Source organism: Phalacrocorax carbo, chromosome 7 (genome assembly GCF_963921805.1).
Source record: "Phalacrocorax carbo chromosome 7, bPhaCar2.1, whole genome shotgun sequence".
Taxonomy (NCBI): Eukaryota; Metazoa; Chordata; class Aves; order Suliformes; family Phalacrocoracidae; genus Phalacrocorax; species Phalacrocorax carbo.
Window position 1 is genome coordinate 493,009 of NC_087519.1, and position 19,850 is coordinate 512,858.

Here is a 19,850-nt window from a genome sequence, read left to right on the forward strand (position 1 = left end):
GGGTCTCCTGCAGAGCTGGGGCCAGCCCCACCATCCCCTTCCCCCAAAATGCCTGTCTTGCACTGCTGGGCCCACTTGGAGAAGTCCACCCGCAGTCGGTCCAGCTCCACCTGCCACTGGGACATGTCATGCTTAGCCTTGCGCAGGGTGCAACGCAGCCGATCATTCTCCTGGGCAGGGTGAGACAGGTCCCTGCTGGGGAACAGCCCAGTGCACCAGGGAGCCCTCGGGTGCCCAGGGCTGCAGGGACCCCAGCCAGCCCCATCCTGGCCCTACCTGGGCAATGTCCCCAGGCTGATGCTGCAGCTGCCCAGCGCTTCTCCCCGAGCCCCATGTGGGGTCCCTCCATCTCCTGGGGAGGAGAGGTGCAAACCACAGCTCCCAGGTCAGCCCAGCACTGGGCACTGCACACCCCCACCCCTGCGGCTCCTAGTGCAGCCACTGCTCCAGGCAGGGACTCTGCACTGACTGCACCAGGACCAGGATCAGGCCAGATGCCAGCACCGCCTGCCCCACGGTGCTGCCGTCACCTCCTGCAGGGCTGTGTCCTGCTGGCTGCGGTGGGCTGGTGGGTGCAGGGTCCTGGCTGCACGTGTTGGTCCCTGTCCAACACCAGCCACCACCGTCACCAAGTGGGGCCTGCCAGGCGCAGCTGGTGCCATGGCCCCATGGTGCTGCCCGGCCCCATGGAGGCACCCCAAAGTCTTTGCTGTACGGGTGGAGCAGGGGGCCGGGGCCAGGGCCAGCCTGTGATCTTCCGGCAGTGCCAGTACTGTGCCCTCCTGGGCGGGCAGCTGCGCCCTGCACGATGCCCCGGGTCATTCTGGTACCCGCACTAGTACCCGCACTCAGTGCCTCTGGCTCCCCCGTCTCCCCTCCTAGCAGGCCTGCTGAGGCAATGGGCACTGGTGGGTGCCAGGGGCTCTGTCATCTGTCCACCCATCCATCTGTCTTCCCCCAGGCTTTTCTCAGCTGCAGAGAGGTGAGGGGGTGGAGGGAGGTCTGGGGGCACTGTGACCAGTCCCCAGGGAGAAGGGCAGCTGCTGTGGTGGGGCAGGATGGGACAGGAGCAGCTGGAGCTGGGGGTGGGCATGGTGCCCACGGGACCCCACAGCCTGGCATTGTCCCTGGCATCCTGGGGCAGGTCCTTGGCTAAGCAGCTCAGGATAGTCCCTGCTGCTCAGGCAGGTGCTCGTCATCTGGGGCATGGTGCCTTTATGGCTTGCTGGCACCTTTTGGGCTGGTACACCCAGCACTCGCACTATGTCCTGCTGGAGCCATCCCTGTGTCCTGGGGGGAGGGGCTCCTCCAGGGGTTCAGCTGGGAGCATGCTGGGGGACCAGCCCTGAGCTGAGCACCCTCCTGGAGCCCCAGGCCCCAGGCCAGTGTTCCCTGTTCTGCCACCCCTCTGTTAGTTCCCCCTCTCCAGCAGAACTGTGCCCATGGCCATGACTGCTGCATGGACGGGGCCGGTGCTGGGGTGCTGCAGGCACCTCCATGCCCAGCCCCATGGCTGCTGCCTTCGTGGGGGCAGATGGCACAAGCTCAGCTCAGAGTTTTATGTAGAAATGTATTCAAGGGGTTATTTACAATGAGCACCCTGCTTGCAGGTGAGCTGAGACGCAGAGGCAGCCGGGGCAGGGCCCCGCTCCCCTGGCGAGCCCCAGGCCAGGGCAGCCGGTGTGCAGCAGGAGCCACCTCCCAGTGCTGGCACCAGCCGGGGCTGAGCACCCGCTACCTGGGCTTGCTCTGGCTGGCCCCTGCTCAGCACAGGACCCATGTCCCTGGGAGCACCCAGCTCCTGGGTCCCCCTCAGGCTCTCTGATGCTGCTGTCTCCTGGGACAGGGGGTCAGGGGAGGCCAGCGGAACCAGCGGGGCCCAAGCACAGGCACAGGACATGGCAGACCCCAGCACTGGCTGCTGACACACACAGGGCCAGGCACAGTCCATCCCAGCAGGGACTACGTGGAGACACTGATGCGCTGCAAGGCGCGCCGTCGCCGCAGGATGCGCAGGGCCGGGCTGCTGCGCCGGTGCTGGGGAGAGCCGCAGAGGCAGAGTGGGCTCAGCAGCAGCCACAGGTAGAGCAGGACACAGGCCCAGCACGAGGACACCTTCACCCAGAAGGTCGACCAGCTGCCATGTGTGAAGGTGGTCTCCAGCACTGCATTCTCGAAGCTGGTGGGACAGGGCAGGTGTTGGGTGCCCAAGGGACACCAACACAGGGGATCCTGGTGCCAGCTGCGGCCGCCAAGTCACCCCATGTCCCAGCAGCTGCGTGTCCCTGGGCACGTCCCACCTGCCATGGAGACCCCCAGCCCTGCAGACCCCAGCCTGTCTTGCTGCAGCTCATGGCTGCCGTTGGCGGGGGCTGTTGGTTGAAGTGGTGTGGGTCTGCAGGTGCAGAGCTGTGTGCTTCCCCAGCAGGCACCAGCTTGGTGATGCTGGCACGGCCCAGAGAGAGGGCCAGTGAGGAGTGCAATGCTGCAGCCCGAGCCTGTGCAGGGAGTGGGTTGGAGCTGGCAGGATGATGACTCTGGGGGGGTCAACAGCGCTGGGGGGGGTGACAATGCTGGCAGGGCTGCAGTCCCGGCCGGGCAGCTGCACTACCAAGAGGGGAGTTAGAGGAAGGAGGGCTGGGCAGCAGCATGGGACCCTACCTGAACCAGTTGGTGAGGGTCATCATGACGTAGAGAGAGGCGAGGAAGAAGACAAAGTGGAAGGCTGAGTAGCTGTAGACCACCCGGTCTCTCTCGTCCTGGATGATGCACTGTCCTCCAGCAGTCTCCTCTGCTTGCTCACATGTCTGCTCAGTGCCTGGGAGAGCACAGGGGCATGGCACCTCCTGCATCCCCTCCTTGCTGGCACCCCTGGGCTAGGACAGAGGCACCCGAGGGTGTGTGTTACTGCACCCACCCTGCACCCACCTCTCAGCTCCTCCTCCATCTTCTCGGGGCAGCAGAAGCAACAGGAGGGTTTCTGCAGAGAAAGCAGTGCACTGGCAACGGCTAGTGGGGCAGGGCAGCCCAGCCCCATGGCCACTGCAGCTGGGCTGAGCCCTGCTGCAGGATCTGGCCCATCCCGGCACTGGGGCTGCACGCCTCTGAGGAGCTGGCGCAGGTGGGGGTGCACCATGGGAAGCCCCCCCATGCTTCACTAGATGAACCTGCCTTTGCCCCAGGGCTGGGATGGGGGCTCAGGAGGGCTTAGGGCAGCAGGTCTGGGGTGCCTGTGGCAGAAAGACATGGGGCACGGGTGGGGTGGGACAGCATCCATACTCACTTTAAACTCAAAGCTGTAAACTTTGACCATCCAGAGGGGCCCGAAGACCTCAGCGAGGTAGGAGGCTTCATTACTGTGCCCAGGAGAGAGGCAGAAAGCATAACACGGGCACCCACTGCTCTGTACCAGGCCCCCAGCCTGTCCCATGGATCTGACACAGCTGCAGGAGACCTGCCATGCTGTGCCTGGGCTCACTGCGCTGCCCCTGCCCATCAGCAGCTGCCCAGCCTGGCCCTGCCATCCCATGGGACATCCCTCAGCTCTGCCGGCCATGCCACAGGCTGGGGACGGGGTCCCTGCGTGGTGCCTGTCAGGCTGGCTGTGCCCAGAGGGGACGGTGCTGTGGGTGCCCTGCCCGCCCTGCACCATGGCACACGCACCATGCGAAGAGCACACAGGCGTACATGATGGCAGCCCCCAGGACGGCGACGGTGGTGTCCTCTGTCTGCAGCTCGTCCTGCCGGACGCCTGGGAAGCAGACGGTGAGGTTCTGCCCCTTGTAGAGCACTGCGGGGAGGCGGAGGTGAGACGGGTGCATGCTCCGGCTGGGGGGGGCTGCTGGCAGCAGGCAGAGGCACCCACCTCTCTCCGGGGGACGGCTGGACAGTGCAGAGAAGGTGAGGTACATCACGTAGCAGCTGATGATTGAGGACTGCAGCAGCCCTGACCGTGGCTGCTCTGCAAAGATGGGGTCAGAGGTGTTGCCGGAGCCCCAGGAGCGCCATGAGCTGGTGGATGGGCTCCGCGTGGGCCCTGGGCATCCCCCTCCCGCCACTTTCCTGCCCAATGCCCTGTGCCAAGGAACAGGAGGGGCCAGCGGGAGCCATGGGGAGCTGGGTGCTCCCCAGGCACCCAAGTCCTTTCCCTGAGCTGGGAGCCCACAGCCACCCCCCACCCAGCCCCAGGACACAGCCAGCCCTACAATGCAGCAGCCCCTGCAGCGCCATGCCATTCTGTGCCATGCTGTGTGGTACTCACTGAGCCGCACACAGGGTGTGATGGAGATGAAGGACATGATGCCGCAGAGGCTGCCATTGAACGTGAGCAGTGCCTTGTTGAGGTGGCAGGCGGCTGGGTGCGTGTAGTACTTGTAGAGGAAGGAGAAGGCGGCAGAAGCAAGGGTGTAGAAGGCGGCCGTGGCCAGCAGCACAGCCAGGTACCAGCGCTTGTCCTGTGAGGCACCCGTCAGCCTGCAGGGAGAGCGGATGAGAGCCGGCAGCATGCAGGCACCCACCTGGTGCCCTGGCACTCACCAATTCTTGTTCCAGGTGTGCGCAAAGGCGGTGATGAGCACCAGCTGGATGAGGATAAAGGCGAAGCCCCCACAGACTCCTGTGTAGTGCCAGGCTGGAGAGAGAGGGCAGAGGTGAGGCTAGCCCTGGGGGCACACAGGAGCTGCAGGCAGTGTGCTGGCTTGAGGGGGGCACACCTTGGATGAAGCCGTCCTCAGGGATGAAGAAGCTGGCAGCACAGAGCCCCACCAGTACCAGCAGCTTCAGGAGCCAGAACCTGTGGGGTAGCCGAGCATCTGGGAGACAGGGCCCCCGGCAACCCCCAGCCCCTGGCAGGCCCCAGCAGCCTGACACACCCCCACGCCCCATCCCCGTACCCGTTGTGGAGCTGCGCACGGCAGTCAGCACTGGAGCGCACATTGAGGAGCAGGGCAGCCTGTGCCAGGTGGAAGCAGGAGGTGCCAAAGCAGACCCGGTACACAGCCGAGGAGCCCACCAGCCGCTCGCAGTCCATGCCCCCAGGCATGTGTTTGCACAGCACCGCTGAGAAGGGCACCTGCAGGCACAGCGAGCAACAGGACAGGGCTTCTGGTATGCCTAGCACTCCTTGACACCAGGCAGCCCTGGACTCCTGACACCCCCAGCATTCCCAATACCTTCTCCATCCCTGGTACCCCTAGAAGCCCCAGCACCCCTGGCACCCTCAGTGCGCTGGGCAAGCCCTGCATCTTTGGTACCCCTTCCCCCCCCTTGGCACCTCCAGACCCCTTGGCACTCCTAGCATCCCTAGCATCCCAGTACTCCTGGGAGCCCCAGTGCTCCTGGGACCCCTAAGTGCCCCCAAGATGTCTGGCACCCCAGCACCCCCAGTGCCCCTGGGACCTCCAGCACCCCCAGCACTCTGGCTGTCCCAGCTCCCCGCCATCACCTTCTCCCTGACAGCCTGGGCCACAGTGCGGGACAGCATGAGGCAGCACACGGCAGAGGCCAGGACATGCAAGAGTGTGTAGAGGATCCGGGTGCCTGTGGACATGCGGAGCCCACAGCAGGAGCTGCCCCCACAACTGCAGCACAGCTGGAGGAGATCATGGTCAGCAGGGACCTCACTGGGCCAGAGCTGCCCCGAGCCTGGCCTGGCACCCCTGCCCTGGTCCAGCCCCCCTCCCCAGCTGCGATGGGCCCCTCAGTCCCACCTGGCAGAGCAGCGAGTGCAGGAGACGCCCGTGCGCCCGTGTGCCCGCCATGGCCCAGCTTGGCTCCACTCAGCCTCTGCTGCCCTGATGGGATTAGGGGGATTGTCGGCTCGGCTCGGCCCGCCCCACCATCTGCTTGCTGCCACCGTCGATGCGCTCTGCTGGGAGCCTGTCCAGGGTCCACCAGTGACCCCTGGCCGTGGGGACCCCTGCCTGGGACCCTGGTCCCTCACTGGGCAGGATGAGGCTCTGGGAGCCAGTTTGGGCATGGACCAGCATGGGAGGGGATGTGTGGTCCGTGGGGTGCTGTCACCTGTGTGGCGATGGCTGGTCCCAGAGTGGTGCCGTGGTGCTGTGTGGTGTGGCTGGGGGGGTGGGGGGGTGGGGGGCAAAGGGCTGAAGAGATGCAATGACACTCATGGGCACAGGGGCACCCAAGAATGCCCCTGCAGGGGTAAGGGGCTGTGCAGGCAGGAGGTTGGCAATGAGCACATCCCACTGGGTAGCGGGATCGTCCCAGAGCGGTCAGGAGCTGGGGACAAGCTGGAGGGATGTGGGGAGGAGGGGGGGAGGGGGTGGCTGCCAGCTGCCCCAGAGGCCCTGTGCTGTATCTGGCTGGACTGGCGTCACCCTCCTTCAGCTCTTCCTCAGCTGCTCTGGCTTTGTTCTGGAACAGCCTTGACAAGATGCTGGTGTTTGGGCTGCCACTGCACAGGGCTCACCCAGCATCAAGGCTCCCCCTTCTTCCCACTCTCTCCCGCAGTGGGGAGGCTGGGGTGGGCAGGAGGCTGCGATGGGGCAGAGCTGGGACAGCTGACCCCAGCAGCCAAAGCGGCTGTATCCATGATACAGCATCATCCTCACAGTGAGCCTAGAGGCAGAGGAAGGGTTTTGGCTCCCAGCCTGGCTGTTGCTTGGAGACTGGCTGGGCACCCGGCTGCTGGTGGGAGGCGATGAGTGACTGTGCTGTGGTCTGGGATTTTATTTTTTTATTTTTTTCCTCTTTCCTTTACAGGTTAAAGTGTCTTTATCTCAACTCACAGGGTTTTTTTTGCTTTTCCTCTTCCTATTTTCTCCCCATCCCACTGCAGGGGGGAGCCAGTGGCTGTGTGGGTGCTCAGCTGCTGCCTGGGGTCAGCCCAGCACAGCCCCCTGGGACCCCAGGGACATTCCAAGCTGGCTCATTTTCACGCACACATCCCTGCACTAGAAGAGGCTGGGAGCTGGGAGGGGGAAAGGGCCCTGGAAGCTGTCACAGAGATGGGTGCAGCATGTGGTGCAGCAGGCGCCAGAGGCGGAGGAGCTGGCATGGGTCCAACAGACACAAGCCTGAGTCTGGCACAGGGGGCCGCTCTCAGGGGCAGGTTTCTGACTCCGTGGCAGGTCTGCCAGGCCAGCATGGCATGGCCCACGCAGCCCCAGGTACCATGAGGACAGGGCGGGAGGTGCCACGGGGCTGGTGTGAGGCCCCGGTGCCAACCTGGAGAGCTGGAAGCAGCGTCAGCCTCCAGCAGTGCGGCTGGCCGATGGCAGAGCCGAGTGGCAAGCGGTGCACGGACCCCAGCTGCCTGGCAAGGCCAATGCATCAGACAACCTGCGGTCGCCTGCCCTGCTCCCAGGTCAGCCGTGTGCGCGGTGGAGCCAGCGCCACGGGCAGAGCCCAGTGCTGTCCTCAGGGGTCAGTGGAGAGGGGCCAGAGCAGTGCACCAAGCCACCCTGGTCAGCAGCGCCAGGGTCTTGTCAAGATTCCCTGGGCTCAGCACACTGCAAGGGTGAAGCAGTGCGAGGGCTGAGGCCACAGAGCCAGGGTGGCTGCTCTGCCCAGCAAGGAGACGGGGTGCCTGCAGTCCCATGGGGGTGCTCTGCGGATCGGGGCAGGGGCTGAGGAGCGCTGTGCCTGTGACACTTCCCCCAGGGTCTGCGGGCCCCACAGCTCCAGCCCAGGCACCCGGCCCTGCTGAGCTGGCAGAGCAGGCACGGAGCTGTCACCTTGGTTTGGCCCCTAGCACCATGGGCCCCCAGCAGCATCCAGATGGCACCGGGGCTGGCTGGCTGCTGAGGTGGCCCTGGCAGCTGCACGGCCGTGCAGGGGGGACCGATCCCAGCGCCGGTAGACCTGTGTGGCCCCCCGGGCCCGTCTGAGCACCAACCGCTCCACAGCCGCCCCCGGCAGGGACATATCCCTCTGCCATGCGCCTGGGTCTGCCCGTGCTTTTGCCGTCGGGCGGCCATCCCTCGGCTCCTGCCCCGGGAGCTGAGGCAGCCGATCAGAGCAGCGTGGGTGTCTGCGTGGGACGGGCTCCTCGCCCCACCGCACCCTGAGCCACCTGGTGCCCCACGGAGCCTGGGGTGCCGCCTGTCCCGAGGGGCCGCCGTGACCCCGCCGGGGCGCGGTGGGAGACGCGCAGCACGGAAGGGAAGCGGCAGCGGCAGACCTGGCTCTGCTCGGCCTGCGCCGCGCGGCAGCCAAGCGCCATCCCTGCCGGGATCCCGGGGCCGCAGGGATCCCGGGGCGGCGCTGCGGGGCAGGCAGCGCCCGGGGAAGGCAGCTCGGCCAAGGCCGCGGCGAGCGGCGCCGCTCCCGCCCGTCCATCACGTGTGACTGCGGCGGGAGCCAAATCAGGATCCCTAACCCTCTTACCCGGCTTAGCGCCTGCCCGGCCGGCGGGCGACCCGGGGACGGCGGGCAGGGCTGCGCCCTCCCCTCCCCGGCGCGGCGGCGCTGCCGGCACCGAGCCGCCGGCACCGAGTCCCACTACCGAGCCCCGGTGCCCGCCCCCCCCCCGCAGGCCCCGCGGCAGCCGGTCGGCCCGCCGGGGTCCGCAGCGCCCGCTGGCGGCGGAAGTGCGGCCGGGGGAAGGCGGGGCCGGGGCAGGGGCCGCCCCCCGCCACCGCTCTGGCCCGTCGGCGAGCGCCGCTCGCTGGTTCCGGCGGCGGCACGTGACCGGAAGCGGGGCACAGCAGCGGCGGGATGGCGGCGGAGGGCGACGTGGAGCTGGAGCTGGAGACGGAGCCCAACGGCTCTGGCGGCGGCGGCGAGGGGGCGGGCGGGCGCGCGGCCGAGAAGCCGCGGAAGCACGACAGCGGCGCGGCGGACCTGGAGCGCGTCACGGACTACGCGGAGGAGAAGGAGATCCAGAGCTCTAACCTGGAGACGGTGCGGCGGGCGGGGCGGGACGGGACCGGGGAGGCACCGGGACGGGGTGGGGGGGACGGGGCGGGCCCTGAGCACCGCGCCGCGGCGTCCGGCTCCCGGTGCCCGTCCCGCCGGCGCGCGGCGCGGCGCTGACCGACCCGGTGACTGCGCTCGTCCCGGCAGGCCATGTCGGTGATCGGAGACCGGAGATCCCGGGAGCAGAAAGCCAAGCAGGAGAGGTAACTGCCCGCGCTCGCTCGGGGCTCTGGGGAGCGTCTCGGTCCGTGCCCGTTCCACCCTTCGGAGCACGGCCCGGGCACCGGGCACCAGCCCGCCCCTTCCCCGGGAGCCGCAGCAGGTGCCCGGCCCCCTCCCGGAGTACAGCTCTGCGTCCGAGGGAGCGGCGGGGCCTGTCGGTCACCAGAGGTTTGTCTGTCTCTTGCCATAGGGAGAAGGAACTGGCAAAAGTGACCATCAAGAAGGAGGACTTGGAGCTGATTGTGAGTAGGGCCGGGACGCCGGGTGGGTGGCAGCATGTCCCAGACCTCGGGTGCAGCCAGCCGGTGCACGGGGCTGGGCAGCCCCCACTGCTGACCCCCCACGACACGGTTCTGCGGCCGTTTCCCTGCAGATGACCGAGATGGAGATCTCGCGGGCAGCAGCGGAGCGCAGCCTGCGGGAGCACATGGGGAACGTGGTGGAGGCACTCATCACCCTCACCAACTGAGCACCAGGCCCGCTGGATGGGCGCTCCCTCGCCGGACACAGGGTTGGCCGGACACGCGGTGTGTTACCTTACCAATAAAGGCACTGGTGGGAGTGGGCTGTCACTGTGGTCTGCGCAGCCCCAGTGCTGATGCGTGGGGTCCGGCCTGTGGTAGGACATGTGGCACCCCCACGCCTAGAGCAGGACAAGGCAACCTGCTGCTCTTCTCACTTCTAACCGTGGTGGTAAACTCACGTCTCCTGTTCTTGGGGAGCATAGCTTGCACCGGGGGGAGCTGCAGCCCCAGGCACGAGGGTGAGGGAGTGGCGGTGACGGCAGACGCAGTTACAGCAGACATGGTGACGGCCACCCTCACACACCCTGCCCGGGCTGGTGCCTCCTGGGCTGCACCTGCCCGTCCTGGCTTGCAGGAGCAGACAGAACAAGACAGCTGCATTCCACACAGCCAGAACGTATTAACAAAATGACGGCTTTAATCAAACCAGCCCCCCTGCCCACCCCACATAGGTAGAAAAGCCAAGCCCTGCAGAAACAGGGTGAGGAGATGGAGTCACCACTGTTCCACACCAAAAAAGGGCCCAAACTGGTAACAGTGGAAGTACACAAACAGGGAGATGCTGTGGACTGGGCAGGTATAAAAGTCTGTTAATTCCTCCAAAAGTGGGTGTGCTGGAGCTGGGGATGTTGCTGTACTCCCGCACAGTCCTGTCAGATGCTGCCGAGGCTCTCAGGGCGGCTGCCAGTGGTCAGGCAGCATGGCTGCAGGCCTGGCCCGCACGGACAGGCTGTCATCCTCCACAGCACCCAGGCAGGGAGCCCACCAGGTCTCTGCAGCGTGAGGAGTGGGACAGTGCATCAACAGGGCAGGCGTGGCACAGGGGCACAGTGGGAGGGTTTGTCACTACATGAGTCCTGGCACAGCACTGTGTCCCTTCTGTCCCTGCCCAGGCTCCCAGCAGCTGGCAGAGAAGTGCCCTCCTGCCTGCTCCCTTAAGTGGTTTTTCGCTTCTTGGCTGAGGGTCTCTCAAAGACGTCTCGTACACCCGCTGCTTTCTGCTTAAAGAACTTGGTGTTCTGTGCGCTTTCCTGGCCCCAGGCAGAGTCGAAGGAGGTGGTGTCCTGGTCCACCAAGTGTGTGTACTTTGTCCGCCCTGAGCGCCCAAAGTTCTTGACCTGGGGAATAGAAGAGCTCATTAGCAACCGTGCACGAGTGACAGAGGGACCCGTGGCCCTTCCCTGCCCAGTGCGTGAGCTCCTGCCCCCGCTGTGGACCTGTGACCCCTCAGCGCAGCATGCAGGCCAGGTGCCCTCTGGCCAGCACACCCACCTGCATGACTTTGGGCAGGATGGTCTTGTTGAAGTGGTCCTCAAGGGTCGGGGCGCTAAAGTCCCTCTTGTACACTTCCTCATCTTCATCCTGCAGAAAGACGCAGCTGCTCAGCCTGCACACTTCCAGCAAGAGCCAACAGCCAGCAGACATGGGGGCCAGCCACCAGCAGCCCATATTGCTGCTCTGCCAGGGGCTGCCATGGTGCTTGCAGTCCCATTAACCTACTGCTGAAGGTGGCGGACACAAATGTTGTCCCCCAAGGCTGCCCCTGGCAGCCACCCTCATGCATCCCTCAGGCCACTTCTCCAGAGCCCAGGTGGAGCTGGCTCAGTTCTGGCACGGTCCATCAGCCCGAACAGCAGCACAGGGACAGAGCTGCTGCTCTGGCTCTTCTCAGGAACCCCCAAACTAATGAGCTCTGGTGATGCAGCACAGGCTGGCTCCATGCCTGTCCCACTCAGGCTCCAAGGGCAGCTCATGTTCTCCTGACCACGTTGGCATCACCACTTGCACTCTGCCACAAGAGCGGGCTGAGTTCACGTCACCTCAGTCACTTCAGCCCTGTGCTGCCTCTGAGGGCCAGCTCTTATCCAAGGGCACTGTGAAGGCTCCCCACAGGAAGATTTCCCTGTGGTCTCACACAGCCCCTCCGGTGCGCAGGCCCAGCCCCTGCTGCCAGCACGGCTGTGCCCAAGCCCTCGTAGCACCACTCACCATGAAGAAGGCGCCACGGTGGTAGTACTTCTGTAGGAACTTGTATTTGCCCTTCACCGCCTTGTTGGTGATGACCTTGCCGTTGGCCCGAAGCTCAGCCCGGCGCTCCTCCTCCGTCAGGTTCCGCATGCGCTCAATCTCTGCCTTCTCCTTCTCCATGCTGGGTAGGAGAGAAACCCCTGAGACCCTGCACCCCCACAGCACCCTCCCGGGACAGCGGCTGTCACCAGCTGCCATCCCATACATTTACTGACTATATGGGGGCAAAGCTAGCCTGAGGACAGGCAGGACAGGCTTTGGATGCTTGGTCTAGCTACCACCCCACTGCCAAAGGGAAGCCTGAGGAAGACACGCCTCAACTGCCCACGGGCCTGTGGAGCCTGGGTCTGCAGGATCTCAGCCTCGTGTCTACAGAGGTGATACTTACGCTTCTCGTTCTTCACGGTCCCGTTTGATACGCTTCAGCTCACGTACTTTCCAGGCCTCGTACTCCTCCTCGTCATTCTCATCATCCGTATCAAGCGCATCCAGTGCTGCCAGGGAGCGCTTGTTCTCCTCCAGCTCCTTCTTCGCTTCCTCTTCTACTATCTGCAGCAAGGAGCAAGCTAAGCTTGCTGTGGTGACTGCTGCCCCCCCGTGTGACCCCCAGCCCGCCCCTTGGCACCTTGAGCGTGTACTTGCGCCTCTCCTCTGCCAGCCTCTTTGCCTCCTGTTCCAGCTCCTTCTGCTTCAAGGCTTCTGCTTCTCGCTCCTGAACTGTGATTCGGTCCTTCCTGCAGGTAGGAACCACAACAGCCTTCAGTCCTTCCATGAGCCTACGCAGCCACTTGGCTCCTCACAGACTTCTCCCTGCTCCTGCCCACGCTGGGGCTATCACCATTCCCCTGCAGCTGCAGGCATGCACATGAGTGACAGGAGACTGAGCCATCAGCCGTGGGCCACAGCCTGCCAACAGCTTCCCTTTGCCATCGTACAGCACTTGCCCAAGGGCTCCGGTCAGACCCTGCTGCAACTTTGACCCACAGCCTGATCCCGCAGCGACTGGCGCAGCTGATGAGGGGCTGTCAGTGCAGGCATGGCCCCTTGCTCCTGCCCTGGGGAGGTGAAACGCCACCCCACGGCAAGGAAGAGGATAACACAGCAGCGATGCCCAGCTCCCGACTCCCATGTCCTCCCCCAGGGCTGACCCACGCGGCCACGTCACCCACTTGCGGATGAAGACAGGTTTGAGACGTGGCTCCATTTCATCCTCACTGTCCGTGTACTCCTCATACTCAGACTCTGACTCAGACTCTTCTCCAGAACGACCCTCATCTTCCAACTCCATCACTTCCATCTCCTCGGTTTTCCTCTCCTGTGCTCGCTGACGCATCATTCCGCGCCGACGCTCGATCTCCTAACGGAGACAAACACAGAGGAGTCAGACAACCAGCCCCGCTACCACCTCCTCTCACACTTCTGTCCAAAATGTGCAACGTCTGGAATGTTGGTTATGAGACGAGACACCCACCCCTCCAAACACAGAGCGGCCTCTCCCAGCATCCCGTCCCACACGAGAGGACAGTAACCCACAAGTTAAGTCACAGGCAACCGTGACACTTGTCCAGCTCCACCCGACAGCCTGCGCATCCATGCAAAAGGCAGTTCCAGCCTGTGCTGTTCAGGGGCTTCCCTAGGCCTGTTATTCGACTCTGCAAGTGCACCTCATCATCAATCTCTTCCTCTTCCTCTTCACTAGTGTCCTCTCTCTCCAGGCGCCAAGCTTCCCCTTCCACCTCTGAATCGCTTTCTCCAACCACTTCAGGCTCCACGATTTTACGGTGTCTTGCCAGCCTGCAACAGACCCCAATTAAATGACGGCATTTCGAATGTAAAGACGCTGCAAGAAGTTAACTATTCATTAATTGATCCTAATGATGCCATGGTAAATGCTGGAGCTGCCGAGCATGGGCAGACCCCACATGTTCTTTCCCAGGAGGATAGAGTGGCTGGGCACCGGCAGCTCCTCCCTGTCCATGCTCCAAGTAGAAATGAAGCTTGCAGTGAGACGCCTCCCCGTTACTGAAACCAAGAGCAGCAGCAGCTCCACAGGAGGAGGCAAACACAACTGGGTTACTCCCTGCCGGGAGCGTACTTCATGCGACACTGTCCCTTTCCACTGCCCTGAGCCTCGGCACACTGTGTTGGTTTTTATTTTGGGGCCTGTTTTCACCTGCACCCACCCAACAGTACCCAGACGCAGGGCTGTGCCCTGGGAAACAGTGACTCCTGGTTTCTCGAAGGGCTGCTCATGGCGGGGCCGCAGCCCAAGGCATGGGGCTGCACAGACACGAGGCGTCAGACACTCTCCCACGCTGCCTGGAGAATGCTCCCAGCCTCTGCCCAGCGCTCCTGCAATTCCTTGCCATGGCATGGCAGAGCGGGGTTTGGACTCCCTGGCCCCCTGTAAGGGCAGACCTGCCGGGGAGCGTGGCTGGGGTGGGCAGGGACACGGATCCGCGCGGACCCCAGCACCCACCGCTCCTCCACATCTTCAGCGATGCGGTTCTGAAGGCGCCGGAGCCGGGGGTCGTTAGCGAGCTCCTCCTCCTGCTCCTCGGGCTCCACCTCCTGCTCCTTCGCCTTCTTGATGAACTGGAACTCCTCATCCTCCTCCTCCGAGGACTCCATGGGCGCGTAGTCGGGCCGCTTCCCCGACACATACCGCTTCACCTTCACCTTCTCCATGGAGAGCTCGCCTGCGGGCGGACGCCGGGCCGTCACCGGGGACCTCGGGCCCGCGGTCCCCCGCCGCCGCGGCTGGGCAGGCCGCGCCCGCTGCCCCCCCACTCACCCTTCTCATTGCGGACGGGCACGGCGCCCGCCGTGGACTGGATCGGCGGCTGTTTCATGAGGGCGCTGGGGACCGACATGGTGGCGGCGGGACCGGGACCGGGACCGGGACCGGGACCGAGCAGAAGCCGCTGACAACGACTCCGCGGAGCCGCTCACCCGGAACTGCAACGGCGCCCCCACTTCCGCCGGAAGCGGAACCCGCCAGGGGCCTGCGGCGGGTGATCGCGTGGTGCTCGGTGTGGGGTCACTTCCGGGGCGGTGCCGGGGGCGGTGGCAGCTCCGGGGCTCCAGGCGGGGCCCGGTGCGGGCGGGGCGGGAGAGGGTCGGTCCCGGCGCGGGAATGGTGGCGGGGGCGGTCCGCCCCGCGGTTGGGCGCTGAGGCAGCCGGTCTGGGGTGCGGGTCGGTGCCGCCCGGTCGCTCCGGGCTCCCGCCCCGGCCCGGGGAGGTTCCGTTCCCACACGCACCGCTGCGGCTTTTCCGCCGTTGAGTCGAGGCGCCGGCCAGCGCTGGGTCCCGCCGGGCGGCGGGGCCGGGCCGGGGCAGCAGCGGGGCAGGGTTCCTGCTGGCCGGCCGGAGCAGCCCGGCTCCAGCCCCCGCCTGGGCCGCGACGCGCCAGGGGCCTCTGGCCGCCTCTCACCGGTGCCGCGGCGGCCGGAGGCGCTGGCTTTAGAGCCCCGTCCTTGGCCGGGTGCTGGAGAGTGGCTTGGCGCGCTCCTCCACCAGCTCCCTCAGCACTCTCGGGTGGATCCCGTCCGGCCCCGTAGACTTGTGAGTGTCCAGGTGGAGCAGCAGGTCGTAAACGGCTTCCTCCTGGATTATGGGGGGGTTTGTGCTGCTCTCCGTCCCTGCCTTCCAGCTCCAGGGGATGAATACCCTGGGGGTACCTGGTCTGACTGTTAAAGACTGAAGCAAAGAATGCATTAAGTTCCTCAGCCTTTTCCTTATCCTTGGTGGCAGTGTTCCCCTCCAAATGAGGGGTTTCCCAGACTGGGGAAGCCGAGGGACCTGCCAGGAGCCTGCAGCTCCCACCACAGTGTTCCAAGCAGACCTGGGCAGGGCCAGGAGCAACGGCAGCGAAGCCCTGCACATGTACTAGAGAAACCCCTGGGGAGCGCTGGTGACCGGGAGTGCCACGAACAGGCCCGGTGAGCAGGGCTGGCACTGCAGCCTGCTGGAAGGGCATGCAGAGAGGGTGCTGAATATCTGCCAGCTCGAGCAGGGAGCAAAGGTATCCACCCAGTAGAAAGCCGTAGCCTCTCTAAGCTCTGTGCCCACCACGACTGCCGCAGCTTTCCAGGCAGGGCTTGGGTGGGAGCATGCTGCCGCCCTGCCCGGATGCCAGGCTGCAGGGTGCAGCCCGTAGGGGACAGCAGCAGTGAGCACACCGGTGGGAGGTACACCCAGGTAGGGGAACTCCTCCACTCAGTGACAGAGCTCTGGGAGGAGGTTGAGGAGTATTAGGGAGTGAGAGAAAGACTGCTGGAATCACACCCTACTGTCCCTGGGACAGGCCCAACAGGCAGACAAGACACAACATGGAGCATCCCCTGTCCTCTCCCCGCCTGGCTGAATGCGGTGACTTAAGGGGAAGGGGAAATGGCGACAAGTCACTGCCTGGCACAGCAGGGACATCTCTGTGACTCCCCCACCTTCCTGGGTGCCCTTGTACAATAGGCACAAGGTTCTGCAAGCGGAACTGAGCAATAGCGAGGATGATGGTTCATCTAGGTTGGAGGTGTTGCCAAGGCTAAATTGGCCTTTGCCCTGCATCAAAACTGCTCCCATAAAGAAAAAAAGATGGGTCATTGTCATAGGAGACTCCCTTCTGAAGGGAAGAGAAAGCCCAGTATGCCAACTGGACCCACTTCTTAGGGAAGTCTGCTGCCTCCCTAGTGCCCAGGTTAAAGATGTGAAGAGAAAACTCCCTACCCTGGTACAGCCCTCAGATTATTATCCATTATTGATTTTTCAGGTAGGCAGTGATGAGGTTGCAGCTAGAAATCTGAGAGCGATCAAGAGACACTTCAGGGCTTTGGAATGGCTCGTTAAGGGATCAGGAGCACAGGCAGTGTTCTCTTCTATCCTTCCAGTTGCAGGGTATGATGAGGGAAGACATAGGAAGACCCAGCAGATCAATACCTGGCTCTGAGCCTGCCATCACTGGCAGAATTTGGGGTTTTTGATCATGGGTCAGTCTACACAACACCAGGCCTGCTGGTGACAGACGGGGTATACCTGTCTCAAAGGGGGAAAAGGATCTTGCACAGGAGGTATCAGGGCTCATTGAAAGAGCCTTAAACTAGATTCGAAGGGGGAAAAGGACAAAAACAGGCTTGCTACAGATAAGCCTGGGGGTGGCACACTGATGTTTGAGGGATGGTGTGCTAGTGAGGTCCTTTGGTCTGCCATCTCAGTAGAGTTGGGGGATGGAGATCCATGTGGCAGCAAAGAGGTATGTATGTTAGGGAGGGTTTGGATTGTTTAGAGCTTAATGATGGCGACAATAAGGTTGAGTGTTTATGGGTAAGAATCAGGGAAGGCCGACAAGACAGATATCATGGTAGGAGTCTGTTACAGGCCGCCCAAGCAGGATGAAGAGGTAGACAAAATCTTCTATAAGGAGCTGGGAGAAGCCTTGCAATTGCTAGCCCTTGTCCTTGTGGGGGACTTATCTTACCAGATGTCTGCTGGAAATAGAACACAGTGGAAAGGAAACAGACTAGGAGGTTTCTGGAGTGTGCAGACCATAAATTCCTGACACAGCTGGTGGGGGACCAGCTAAGGAAGGCACCCCACTGGACCTGTTGTTCATGAATGGAGAAGGACTTGTGGGTGATGTAGGAGATCATCTTGGGCTTAGCAATCATGAAATGACAGAGTTTTAGATTCTCAGAGAAGTAAGGAGTGGGGGTCAGCAGAACTGCCACCTTGGACTTCCGGAGGGCACACTTTGGCCTGTTTAGGAGACTGATCAACAGAGTCCCTTGGGAGGCACTCCTGAAGGGCAAAGGAGTCCAGGAAGGCTGGACATTCTTCAAGGAGGGAGCCTTAAAGGCGGAACGCAGGCCACTCCCATGAGCCGAAAGATGAGCCAGCAGGGAAAAAGACTGGCCTGGCTGAACAGGGAGCTTTGGCTGGAACTCAGGGGGGAAAAAAGAGGAAAAAAAAAAGAAGAGTTTATGGCCTTTATGACCTTTGGAAGAAGGGGCAGGCAACTCAGGAGGACTACAAAGGTGTAGCGAGGTTATGCAGGGAGAAAATTAGAAGGGCCAAAGCCCACCTAGAGCTTAAGCTGGCTACTGCCATAGAAGACAATTAAAAAAAACTTCTAGAAATATGTTAGCAGCAAAAGGAGGGCTAAGGAGACTCTCCAGCCTTTGTTGGGAGCAGGGGGAAACATAGTGACAACGGCTGAGGAAAGGCTGAGGTACTAAATGCTGCCTTTGCCTCAGTCTTTAATAGTAAGACCAGTTGTTCCTGGCGTACCTGGCACCCTGAGCTGGAAGACAGGGAGCAAAACAGAGCCCCCATAACCCAAGGGGAAATGGTTAGCAACCCACTACACCACCTAGACACACGTGTCTATGGGGCCAGATGAGGTCCACCCAAGGGTACTGAGGGAGCTGACGGGACTGCTCACCAAGCCACTTGCCATCCTTTATCAGCAATCTTGGCTAACTGGGGAGCTCCCAGCTGACTGGAGATTAGCAAGTGTGATGCCCATCTACAAGAAGGGCTGGAAGGAGGATCCAGGGAACCACAGGCCTATCAGCCTGACCTCGGTGCCAGGAAAGGCTATGGAGCAGCTTATCCTGAGCGCCATCACACAGCACATACAGGACAAGCAGGGGATCAGGCCCAGCCAGCATGGCTTGATGAAAAGCAGGTCCTGCCTGACCAACCTGATCTCCTCCTATGACCAGGTGACCCGCCTAGTGGATGTGGGAAAGGCTGTGCATGTTATCTCCCTGGACTTTAGTAAAGCTTTTGATACTGTCTCTCACAGTGTTCCCTAGAGAAGCTGGCTGCTCATGGCTTGGAGAGGTGTACTCTTGGCCGGGTAAAACACTGGCTGGATGGCCAGGCCCAGAGAGTTGTGGTGATGGAGCTAAATCCAGTTGGCAGCTGGTCACAAGCGGGGTTCCCCAGGGCTCAGTGTTGGGGCCAGTTCTGTTCAATGTCTTCATCAATGATCTGGATGAAGGTATCGAGTGCACCCTCAGCAAGTTTGCAGGTGTCACTGAGGTGGGCAGGAGTGCTGATCTGCTTGAGGGTAAGGAAGGCTCTGCAGAGGTATCTGGACAGGCTGGATCGATAGGACGAGGTCAGTTGTATGGGGTTTAACAAGGCCCAGTGCCGGGTCCTGCGCCTGGGTCACACCAACCCCAGGCAAGGCTTGGGGAAGAATGGCTGGAAAGCTGCCTGGCAGAGAAGGCCCTGGGGGTGCGGGCTGACAGCCGGCTGGGCACGAGCCAGCAGTGCCCAGGTGGCCAAGGAGGCCACCAGCCCCCGGGCTTGTGTCAGCCCTGGTGTGGCCAGCAGGAGCCGGGCAGGGATGGGGCCCCTGTGCTCGGCCCTGGGGAGGCCCCACCTCGAATGCTGGGCTCAGGTTTGGGCCCCTCGGGACAAGAAGGCCCTTGAGGGGCTGGAGCGTGTCCAGAGAAGGGCAGCGGGGCTGGGGCAGGGTCTGGAGCACAAGTGTGCTGGGGGGCGGCTGGGGGGGGCTGGTGGGGTTTAGCCTGGAGAAGAGGGGGCTGAGAGGAGACCTTATCACTCTCTGCAACTGCCTGAAAGGAGGCTGTAGCAAGGTGGGGGTTGGTCTCCTCTCCCAAGTAACAAGTGTTAGGACAAGAGAAAATGGCCTCAGATTGGCCAGGGGAGGTTTAGATCAGATATTAGGAAAAATTTCTTCACCAAAAGGGTTGTCAGGTATCAGAACAGGCTGCTGAGGGCAGTGGTTGAGTCACCATCCCTGGATGTATTTAAAAGACGTGTAGATGTGGTGCTTAGGGACATGGTTTAGTGGTGGACTTGGCAGCGATCGGTTCACAGTTGGACTTGATGATCTTAAGGGTCTTTTCCCACCTAAACGGCTGAGGTGGAAGTGATAAACCTTGGAGGCTGAACCAGCCACTGCTGGTATGGCCACCTGGACAGCAAGTGCTCAACGTCTTGGTGGCACCATCACTGTAACTCCTGCCAGGCCTTTCCAGGCTGTGGGACACGTCCTGCGTTTGGCAGGGTTGCCAAATTCCTCCTAGCACAGCCTGGGAAAACCAATGCTCCCTCAGTGCGGGAGCGGTGCCTGGTGGCAGAGCTGCTGGTAGGTCTGCACTGCTCCCGCTGCCCGTGCTGCTGCTCTCGGGGCAGAGCTGGAGCTGGGCAGTCATGGCTGCTGC

The 19,850-nt window shown here is 62.8% G+C and overlaps 3 protein-coding genes across 3 annotated transcripts; 1 reads left to right on the plus strand and 2 right to left on the minus strand.

Moving 5' to 3' along the window:
- Positions 1-1,601: 1,601 nt before the first annotated feature.
- On the minus strand, positions 1,602-7,086 carry SERINC4 (serine incorporator 4). The gene is made up of 12 exons (XM_064455820.1): positions 5,709-7,086; positions 5,444-5,590; positions 4,893-5,071; positions 4,713-4,792; positions 4,537-4,630; positions 4,262-4,473; positions 3,866-3,961; positions 3,664-3,790; positions 3,284-3,356; positions 2,929-2,980; positions 2,662-2,818; positions 1,602-2,179 (listed from the first exon to the last, which is right to left on the minus strand). Exons 1-12 carry the CDS (start codon positions 5,757-5,759, stop codon positions 1,963-1,965), a joined length of 1,485 nt encoding a protein of 494 aa, XP_064311890.1. The 5' UTR covers positions 5,760-7,086; the 3' UTR covers positions 1,602-1,962.
- Positions 7,087-8,647: 1,561 nt separating this feature from the next.
- Positions 8,648-9,663, plus strand: HYPK (huntingtin interacting protein K). The gene is made up of 4 exons (XM_064455821.1): positions 8,648-8,865; positions 9,028-9,083; positions 9,293-9,344; positions 9,476-9,663. Exons 1-4 carry the CDS (start codon positions 8,680-8,682, stop codon positions 9,569-9,571), a joined length of 390 nt encoding a protein of 129 aa, XP_064311891.1. The 5' UTR covers positions 8,648-8,679; the 3' UTR covers positions 9,572-9,663.
- Positions 9,664-10,024: 361 nt separating this feature from the next.
- On the minus strand, positions 10,025-14,640 carry MFAP1 (microfibril associated protein 1). The gene is made up of 9 exons (XM_064455911.1): positions 14,449-14,640; positions 14,134-14,353; positions 13,319-13,448; positions 12,824-13,011; positions 12,280-12,388; positions 12,043-12,203; positions 11,616-11,775; positions 10,899-10,988; positions 10,025-10,744 (listed from the first exon to the last, which is right to left on the minus strand). Exons 1-9 carry the CDS (start codon positions 14,525-14,527, stop codon positions 10,562-10,564), a joined length of 1,320 nt encoding a protein of 439 aa, XP_064311981.1. The 5' UTR covers positions 14,528-14,640; the 3' UTR covers positions 10,025-10,561.
- Positions 14,641-19,850: the final 5,210 nt, after the last annotated feature.

Bases quoted from the DNA above. Each gene is read 5' to 3' on its own strand.
- MFAP1 (XM_064455911.1), bottom strand. From the start codon at position 14,527: ATGTCGGTCCCCAGCGCCCTCATGAAACAGCCGCCGATCCAGTCCACG. The intron at 13,012-13,318 runs GTGCACTTGCAG...TGTCTCCGTTAG, and splicing joins AGGAAGAGATTGATGATGAG to GAGATCGAGCGTCGGCGCGG. The intron at 11,776-12,042 runs GTAAGTATCACC...TCTCCTACCCAG, and splicing joins GACCGTGAAGAACGAGAAGC to CATGGAGAAGGAGAAGGCAG.
- SERINC4 (XM_064455820.1), bottom strand. From the start codon at position 5,759: ATGGCGGGCACACGGGCGCACGGGCGTCTCCTGCACTCGCTGCTCTGC. The intron at 5,591-5,708 runs GTGGGACTGAGG...GATCTCCTCCAG, and splicing joins TGCACTCGCTGCTCTGCCAG to CTGTGCTGCAGTTGTGGGGG. The intron at 3,357-3,663 runs GTGCGTGTGCCA...TCCTGGGCACAG, and splicing joins GCCTGTGTGCTCTTCGCATG to TAATGAAGCCTCCTACCTCG.
- HYPK (XM_064455821.1), top strand. From the start codon at position 8,680: ATGGCGGCGGAGGGCGACGTGGAGCTGGAGCTGGAGACGGAGCCCAAC. The intron at 9,084-9,292 runs GTAACTGCCCGC...CTCTTGCCATAG, and splicing joins CAGAAAGCCAAGCAGGAGAG to GGAGAAGGAACTGGCAAAAG. The intron at 9,345-9,475 runs GTGAGTAGGGCC...GTTTCCCTGCAG, and splicing joins AGGAGGACTTGGAGCTGATT to ATGACCGAGATGGAGATCTC.